Source organism: Cajanus cajan, chromosome 9, assembly GCF_000230855.2.
Source record: "Cajanus cajan strain Asha chromosome 9, NIPB_CcT2T_4, whole genome shotgun sequence".
NCBI lineage: Eukaryota > Viridiplantae > Streptophyta > Magnoliopsida > Fabales > Fabaceae > Cajanus > Cajanus cajan.
In genome coordinates this window covers 3,189,092-3,199,340 of record NC_138525.1, presented here as the reverse complement: position 1 = coordinate 3,199,340, position 10,249 = coordinate 3,189,092, and the positions used below count along the sequence as shown (strand labels likewise).

The following is a 10,249-nucleotide window of genomic DNA, read 5'->3' as shown; positions in this document are numbered from 1 at the left end:
AAAGTTTATTTCAATCTGCATGTCTAACAATATTAAGTAATTTGTTACACAAAATTCATCAATGAAATCACTTTTACAAAATTCACTTACAATATTTTTATTAATAACTATTACATTAAACTCAATGAATATCAAACAATCGGCTCAATTCGTCCCGTTAGTTATGTTATATGTAATTTTTTTTTTAAGAATGTTATATGTAATCATAGGAATAAAATAAGTTTTTCTGAAATTATACAAATAAAAATATTAAATTTAAATTTAAGAGAATTAAATTTGAAAGACTAAAATATATTTAATTCTTAAACTATATTATAGATGAAAAAAAATAAAAGTTTTAATGATAACCGATCTTTAATAATTTTGATTGGTCATTCTAAATAGAGTTTTTATTAAAGATTTTGATTGTTCTTTCTGGGCAGATTTTCCAATATTTTTTTAATCCATAAATAGAAATATCCAAAATCTTGTTTAAGATATATAGAACATTCTGGTCACAGCAATGTATTAATATTAGTATTGTATGTGTGTTTTTTGAGTCTGTTTATAATTAATTTGAAGAGGTTAATAAATATTACTGTAGCACTTTATTATTGTGAATGAAAGCGCGTTGTTGGGCACTATCTTTGACATTAGGCTTCCAAGTCTTTCTCATTCGTTGTTACTTGATACTAATAAAGTCACATGATGGAAAGCTCAAACTCTCCACCTTCCTTTTCATTCTTTCTTTCTTCCTTCCTTCTCTCACCTTCTCAACACAAATCCCCATCTGCATAAACCAAACCAAAGTTTTTTGGCCTCAAAACTCACAACTTTACATTCATTCAATTTCCATTTGCTTTCTCAATTCCCATCTTCATTCATTGTCCTTCTGATTGATTGGCTTTGAGAGAAACTTGCGAACTCAAGCCTTTCCCCCTTTTGGCTAAGCTCAGAAATTCACACAAAAAAATAGATTTTCTCCCTAGAAAGTAAGGTGCTTGGTCTAGGATTTTCATTGGGTCCAAGAAAGAGGGCATCTTTACTATGGTTTTTAAGGTTTCTCTCATTTTGATTCTCCTTGTGATATGCTCTTGTGACGTGGAAGCCGTTTATGGGAATCACAATGACAACAGTTTCAACAAAAATGGATCTTCTCTTGCTGCCATAAAGTTTCCTCATCATCCAAGTTTCAATGATGTCTCTTCTTCAGGGGACACTGATTGTAGCCTCTCAAATTCTGAGCAACTTCCCACCATGACATCAGGTGAAGAAAAGGGTGATGCTTTTTCAGCATCAAAACCGAACAAGCATTTGGTGAAATTCCACTTGAAACACAGGTCAGGGAGCAAAGATTCTGAGCCTAAAAAGTCTCTTATTGTGAGGGATTTGACCAGAATTCAGAACCTTCACAGAAGGGTCATAGAAAAGAAGAACCAAAACACAGTTTCAAGGCTGCAAAAATCACAGGATCAACCAAAGAAGCAGTCCTACAAGCCGGCGGTTGCTCCGGCGGTTTCGCCGGCAAGTGGGGTCTCCGGGCAGCTTGTGGCAACCTTGGAATCTGGGGTGAGTCTTGGCTCTGGTGAGTACTTAATGGATGTGTTTGTGGGAACACCTCCGAAGCATTTTTCTCTGATACTTGATACTGGTAGTGACCTAAATTGGATTCAATGTGTTCCTTGCATTGCATGTTTTGAGCAAAGTGGGCCATATTATGATCCTAAAGATTCTAGCTCTTTTAGGAATATAAGTTGTCAGGATCCAAGGTGCCAATTGGTTTCATCCCCGGATCCACCTAAGCCTTGCAAGGGTGAGAATCAGAGTTGTCCCTACTTTTATTGGTATGGGGATGGTTCAAACACAACTGGGGATTTTGCATTGGAGACTTTTACTGTTAATCTAACCACTCCTTATGGGAAGTCAGAATTGAAGCATGTGGAGAATGTGATGTTTGGATGTGGTCATTGGAATAGAGGCCTTTTTCACGGTGCTGCTGGTTTGCTAGGATTGGGGAGAGGACCACTGTCATTTGCTTCTCAGATGCAATCTCTCTATGGTCATTCCTTTTCCTATTGTCTTGTGGATAGAAACAGCAATGCAAGTGTCAGTAGCAAATTGATCTTTGGTGAGGACAAGGAACTTCTCAGCCACCCCAATTTGAATTTCACTTCTTTTGCTGGTGGCAAAGAGAATCCAGTTGATACATTTTACTATGTGGAGATAAAATCTGTTATGGTTGATGATGAGGTGCTGAAGATACCTGAGGAGACTTGGCATTTGTCAGCAGAAGGTGCTGGTGGAACCATAATTGATTCTGGCACCACATTAACATATTTTGCTGAGCCTGCTTATGAGATCATCAAGGAGGCTTTTGTGAAGAAAATTAAGGGCTATGCACTTGTTGAAGGCCTTCCTCCTCTAAAGCCATGTTACAATGTGTCTGGAATTGAAAAGATGGAGCTACCTGACTTTGGGATCTCGTTTGCTGATGGGGCAGTGTGGAATTTTCCGGTGGAAAATTACTTCATCCAGATTGATCCTGATGTTGTTTGTTTGGCTATTTTGGGGACTCCTAGATCTGCTCTTTCAATAATTGGAAACTATCAGCAGCAGAATTTTCACATACTGTATGACATGAAGAAATCTAGACTTGGGTATGCACCCATGAAGTGTGCTGATGTTTAACATTTTATTGGAGGTTGAAAGGTGTATAGTCTCATAATTGTAAACATGGTGAGTCCGGGGGTAGATTTTTGGGGTTTCCCTTAGATGCAAATTGGAATGTAATATACACAGAAAAAGAAATAAATAAAAGGTGATTATAGAACTAGGATTCAGGTAATTACAGAAACTGGGTCATGACAGACACAAATATTTGTTTTGTACACATTTTGACTGCTTCAATTTTGAGCTTGTCTCATTTAATTTTAATACTTTGTTCTTTCTATTCTATTTGATGTTCTCTCTATTGTTTTATATATTTTCGAAGGAAAATTGCTTTGTGTATATATTATCAGTTCATGGTTTGCTGCAACATTTGTTACTATTCTACATTCTTGTAGACTATTTCCTTTAAAATTTGTACTTCTTTTCTTTTAAAATACTTTTAAATGAAGAAAATAATTCAAATATTACATGGTTGTTTCCTATGTGTCGCATCAATGTATTGTTCAATGGCTTTTCTGTTAGGTAAACTGCCAACTTTTTAACCCAAAAAAAAAAAAAAAAAAAAGTTCATGGAACCAAAGAACAGGTCAACTCTATAGTTGGCCAAGGAACTTTAATAGTAATCTAAAGAATGATACTACTTATACATCAAATTTATGATAGAATTTACAGTTTACAAGAAAAGAAGAAGAAGAGAGAAAAGTATTAGGACCACGATCTTTTCTAGGGGTGGGCAAAAAAAACTGAACTGAACTGAACTGAACTGAACTGGTGGTGAACTGTACTATAAAAAACTGAACTGTTTGTAAAAAAACTGAACTGAACTGTTTAAAAAAAAACTGAACTGAACTGAACTGTTATAAAGTTGAACTGTACTAAACTATAAAAACTGAACTGAACTATAAAAATTGAATTATTTTTATAAAAGAATAAAAATTAAATGTGTTTAACATATTATGTCTTAATGGATTAGCTCGATAGTCTAATAACCAAAACTTAAAAAAAAGTGATCTGAAAAAAAATTGTATCAATTTTGTCGAACTTAACGGATCAATTGAGCTATGTTGAACTACTTATTTTTAGGCTTAAAATTTACTGAGTTTGTTTGACTTAATTTTATATTTTTTCCTTTGAAAAATTTAAATAAAATATAAAATAAAGTAAAGTTGGCAAATGTGTCCTATTTTGATAGATCAATGAGTCAAAATTGTTCAATTCAAAATATCATAACAGTTTAGTGCAGTTTAAATTGTAGTTCAGTTCAAGTTTTTATAGTACAGTTCAGTTCAGTTCAATGACACAAAAGAATAGTTCAGTTCAGTTTGTCTGAACTAATGTTTAGTTTAGTTCAGTTCATATGAACTACTTTTAAGTTCAGTACAGTTTTTATAAGTTCAGTTTAGTTCAGTTCGTTTTGCCCACCCCTAATCTTTTCCGTCTCGGCCCTCTGAAGCCAAAGTATTAAACAAAAGAAGAGACTTATGTGGTAAAGAAAAATAAATTATAAAGTGTTATAAGCATTTCTGTTTGTTTTCTTCTGAAAGATTTTTATTTTAATTTATGTATATTTTGTACACTGTGAGAAACTTTTTTTTTTTTTTTTTTCCTTCTTCTTATTATGCCATCATAGTAAAGGAATTTCCGAACTCCCAAGGAGGACATAGCTCTCTATCAATATAATTTTTATATGTAAGATTCTATATAATAAGATGCCAACAAGTATTTGACAGTTGTTCTGTGATGAATTGGTCTGAATACCCAAATGTAAATGCAGTTTGCCTATTTCCACAAATGTTATGGTACATTTATTTATTATTTTTCAATATCATTTTCTTCATCAGCATCAGCAACCAGTGTTAACTGTGAAGCCTATATTTAAGTTTTTGCATTTGGACTTGTCTCTGTAAGGCGAATAATTTTCGTAGATTATAATCATATATTTATTTTCCTCCAAATTTCAAGCAACAGTGTTATAGTTTGTTTCTTTTTCTTTTTTGTTCCATATTCAAAGCAAGGGTTGAAATATGAAGCGGTATTGTTTTTCAACGTGAGGCCCGTGTTTCACCGTGACCATATGAGACATTAATTAGATGAAATAATTTTTAATGTAAATTTATGTGCATGCAGATTTGCTTAACAGTTTTTTTTTTTATCCATTCAAATTACATGAAAAAAAAGCGAGCGATTATAGTATGAGTTAATCACTTATATATTGTTAGTGTAAAGTTTTTTTTACACTGATAATTAATTATATCTCTTAATTATGTCATGTCAGTTGCTTATTTAATAAAAAAATAAAATAAAATAATTAAAAAAATATGATTGGTTCTCAGTATAAAAAACTTTACCCTAACAGTGTATGAATGATTAACTCTATATATATAGAGAGATCTAAAATAGTGAAAGTAATACTTATTCATATATTTGTAACATTAAAAATTTTATATATCACATTTAAAAGTATAAATATACATCATAATTTTTTACAAATTTTTATATTTACGACTATAATTGAGAGTGAAAAATTAAGCTAGATTAGATTATAATATGATTTAGTAAGTTTGAGCCTAACCGTTAAAAATACATGTTTTAAATATAATTTTATAAATTTTTTTGGTTAGAACTACAATTCTCTATTTAAAGGCCTATTTTATAGTAATTTATCATTAATAAAAATATAAAAATAAATATATTATATTTTATAAAAAAAATAAATTTAATTTATTTATTATATAAATATATTTTTAATATCTAATAAAAAATACATGTCAAAAATTTCATTTTATCAAAATTTAATATATTACATTATATACGTGAATATTAATATATATATAAATTAATTAAACTTTAAAAATAAATCAATTTGTTATCAAAGATAATTTTTCATATAAAAATTAATTTTTTTCAAAAATTTGACAAACATCAAATAAATTCACATTTATTTTGAACTTAAATTTTATATATACATATTTTAAGCATATGCAAATTTATTTTTATTAAGATATAATTTTTATTTTTTAAATATATTATTTTTTATAAAATAACAAATATATATGTTATATAAAATTGTAAAATGATAGTGGATGCACGGTCTTTCATGTGAATCCGTCCCTCAAATATATATTTTATTAGGATATAACTTTTACAGCAGGATTCAGAACATTATATTTTAAAAGTTTGGATTGACAAAGTATTGCATAGAATGTTAGATATAAATAAATTATCTTACTTATCTACCGTATCTATTATTTTATTAGCATCTACCCCCCACTTAATATTTTATAAATTCATATGTGGATTTTACTACAGAAACGTGTTACACACCATGGATAACAATGGATGGTGTCATGGTGATGCGAGGTTGGCGAGTCCAGAAAATAAATTGTAGGTTCAATGCGTATTGTTTGCATACGTTCACTGACCCAAACTCAACATTCATGCTTCACTCTTTATTTTATGTTATTAATGCTTCATCTCATGTCAATTTTTCATATTATAAAAAGAGAGGTTATAATTATACTTATATAGTTTTTACTAAATATTACATTACTTAATAATTTTATATTAAATATAAATTTTGTAAATCTAACCGTTAGATTGAAAGTTCTTTACTCTTAAATCATATATATAAAATTTTATATTAATCAAAGATGATTTGAAACTTCATTCTTATAAAACAAAATTGACGTAATATATTCATTTCAAAATATACTAAAATATGAACACTTTGATTATCTTCAAGTTGTTGTTTAATTTTAAGAATATCTACAATGAGAGTTGTTTATAAGCAACTCTCGTCCACTTTAAATGGATCCCACACTGGCATGTCACTCATAAGCAACTTATATTACATTTTTATAATTTTTATTCTAATGAAAGTTGCTTATAAGCACCTCCACTTTTTAATCACTCATACTTAGGGGTGGGCAAAACGAACTGAACTAAACTGAACTTATAAAAACTGTACTGAACTTAAAAGTAGTTCATATGAACTGAACTAAACTAAACATTAGTTCAGACAAACTGAACTGAACTATTCTTTTGTGTCATTGAACTGAACTGAACTGTACTATAAAAACTTGAACTGAACTACAATTTAAACTGCACTAAACTGTTATGATATTTTGAATTGAACAATTTTGACTCATTGATCTATCAAAATAGGACACATTTGCCAACTTTACTTTATTTTATATTTTATTTAAATTTTTCAAAGGAAAAAATATAAAATTAAGTCAAACAAACTCAGTAAATTTTAAGCCTAAAAATAAGTAGTTCAACATAGCTCAATTGATCCGTTAAGTTCGACAAAATTGATACAATTTTTTTTCAGATCACTTTTTTTTAAGTTTTGGTTATTAGACTATCGAGCTAATCCATTAAGACATAATATGTTAAACACATTTAATTTTTATTCTTTTATAAAAATAATTCAATTTTTATAGTTCAGTTCAGTTTTTATAGTTTAGTACAGTTCAACTTTATAACAGTTCAGTTCAGTTCAGTTTTTTTTTAAACAGTTCAGTTCAGTTTTTTTACAAACAGTTCAGTTTTTTATAGTACAGTTCACCACCAGTTCAGTTCAGTTCAGTTTTTTTTGCCCACCCCTACTCATACTTCATTTTTAATAAATTTTATATATTTTTAATTATTATGGTTGTTGGTATCAGTGAAGGAAGGAAATATTAAATTATTTTTTTATTCTTAAGCAATCGTCTCTTATATAAGCAACGGTGTTTAAATTTTAGCAATTTGACTTGCCATGTTAGCATGCTCCAATGTAGGTTTCTTATAAGTAATGAGAGCTTAAACTTAAGAACCGAATAAGAACCTAGCATTGGAGATGCTCTAACAAAATTTGATATACATATATAAAGTGATATGAACTTTTAATCTAACGGTTAAATTTACAAAATTTATATTTAATATAAATTATTAAGTGGTATAATACTTAATAAAAATTACACTGATATAATTATAACTCCCTCTTTTAAAAATATGCAATGAAAGAGATGAAGAGAGTTTTGGGTAGTAAATATCTTACATTTGAAAGTGTTATGGACACGTATGTATTTTAATTATCCATTTAACCATTAGTTCTTTTTTGATAAGATATTAGTTTAGTATCTTTAGGAACGGCCCAAGAATACAAGTACAACTACTAAAACTTGAGATTTAAGTTCACAAACAAAAATATATTTGATAGTAACTTTGTAGAGTAAAAAGGCCAAAAAGGATTTGTATATTAACAAAAAAATAAATAACATTCTTATTTAAGGAAAAAAATTCTTTTTAAAAATTTTATTTTATACTCCACCTATCGTTGGACCACATGTGTCTCTTCTGTTTTAAAGATATTTTTATTTATAATTTTTCCTCCCCTTTTAAGTTTTGATCGTGGTAAGGAGTGAAAATAAATTAGTCTAACAAAATTTTATTTAAAGTAGTAATGTATACGTATTGAAATAGACAACTTTAATTCAAGAGGGGTGAATTAAAATCTTTCTTTAAAAATAATTCTCTTGAATTTTTAAAAACTTTTCTTTAAACCTGATAGCGGGTAAAGTGCTCAATAATTTCTCTCATGTAACAATCAACCCTTTACAGAGAGCAGGATTATTGTTATATATACAAGTATAAGTGGCCAAAGAAAAGATAAGCTAACTAACCATGGTTAGGCCTATCTAATGTAAAACTAAGTAAGACAAATACAGGTACAGAGGAAAAAATAGAAAAGAAAAAAACTAATGAGAGAAGCCTTATTAATCCTAATACCCCTTCTCAAGTTGGGCCATGTATATTGGATAAACCCAACTTGGAGATAGCATGAAGGAAAAGCTTTGGATACAAGGATTTAGTGAATGCATCAGCTAGTTGATTTGCTGAAGGAACATGAATAAGATGTAGTAATTCTTCTTGAAGTTTGATACGAATCAGATGACAATCCACCTCAATGTGTTTTGTTCTCTCATGGAAGGTAGGATTTTTAGCAATTTGGATAGCAGATTGACTATCAGAAAATACAGAAAATGGGGCTGGAATCTTAACAAAAAGACTGTCAGATAGGAATTTCAACCATTGGAGTTCACAAGTAAGGGAAGCTAAAGCCCTATACTCAGCTTCAGAGGAAGATCTTGAGACAGTAGACTGCTTCTTTGATTTCCAAGAAACAAGTGATTTGCCAAGGAAAACACAATAGCCTGTGACTGATTTTCGTGTAGTTGAACAAGTGGCCCAATCTGAGTCAGAAAATGCTTGAATTCTGAGATGATTTTCAGCAGGATAGAACAGACCAAGGCCTGGTGCTCCTTTAAGGTATCTAACAATTCTCAAGGCTGCTTGTAGATGTGGTTCTCGGGGTTGAGAAACAAATTGGCTCAGCTGTTGGACTGAAAAGCTAATGTCTGGCCTTGTGTTAGTAAGATAAAGTAATCTGCCAATTAATCTTCTAAAGCTAGTTGGATCATTTAAGAGGGAACCATGGTCTGCATGCAGTTTTATAGCAGGATCAGCTGGTGTAGGTGCTGGTTTAGAGCCAAGTAAACCAGATTCATCAATAAGCTCTAAACAATATTTTCTTTGATTTAGAATAATCCCCTTCTTAGATCTAGCCACTTCAAGACCTAAGAAAAATTTCAAAGGACCAAGATCTTTAATCTGAAATTTCTGATGGAGATGTTGTTTAACAATTTGAATTTCTGAAAAATTATTCCCACTCAAAACGACATCATCAACATAGACAAGCAAAATTGTGATTGAAGAACCTTGTTTCTTGATAAACAAAGAATGATCAGCTGAACTTTGTTTATAACCCAAATGAAGCAATTCAGAATTCAATTTCTGATTCCAATTTCTGCTAGCTTGTTTTAGGCCATATAATGATTTTTCCAATTTGCAAACAAGTTTGGAATCAGGTAATTGTAGTCCTTGAGGAGGCCTCATGTAAACCTCTTCCTCTAAATCTCCATGTAAAAAAGCATTGTCTACGTCCAATTGATGTAGAAACCAATTGTTAGTGGAAGCTAGAGCTAGGAGAAACCTTACAGTTGTCAACTTAGCAACTGGTGAGAAAGTCTCAAAATAATCTATGCCTTCAGTTTGAGTGAATCCTTTGGCTACCAAACGAGCTTTATGTCTATCAACTGAACCATCTGCCTTGTATTTGATTCTATATACCCACTTGCATCCAATCAACTTTCTGCCAGGAGGAAGTGAAACCAAAGACCAGGTTCTGTTTCGATTCAACGCATCAAGTTCAGTCATCATGGCTTGCTTCCAACAGTCTTGAGTAATAGCTTGTGCATAATTTGAAGGCTCAACATGTGCAGAGATAGAAAGACAAAAGGCAGTGTAGTTAGAAGAACACTTATTGTAAGATAGGTATGAATGCAATGGATAAAGACAAGCAGAGTTAGAAGAAGTGGCACTGTAACAGTGATATTGATTAAGGTAGTTGGGTCTAAACTTCTGTCTTGTAGAAACTCTTGGTTGTACAGGAATGTCTTGCATCTCTTCTGTTAAAGGTTGCTGTAATTGTTCACTAGGGTTGTGTGTGTTAGTGGTTTCCAAAACAGTAATGGGATAAAGTTCATAATGTGCA

The 10,249-nt window shown here is 30.7% G+C and overlaps 1 protein-coding gene across 1 annotated transcript; it reads left to right on the top strand.

The window, feature by feature from the left end:
- The first annotated feature begins 668 nt into the window (after window positions 1-668).
- LOC109792027 (aspartic proteinase nepenthesin-2) lies at window positions 669-2,934 on the top strand. The gene has a single exon (XM_020351411.3). It carries the CDS (start codon window positions 1,027-1,029, stop codon window positions 2,665-2,667), a length of 1,641 nt encoding a protein of 546 aa, XP_020207000.1. The 5' UTR covers window positions 669-1,026; the 3' UTR covers window positions 2,668-2,934.
- The last annotated feature ends 7,315 nt before the right edge of the window (window positions 2,935-10,249 follow it).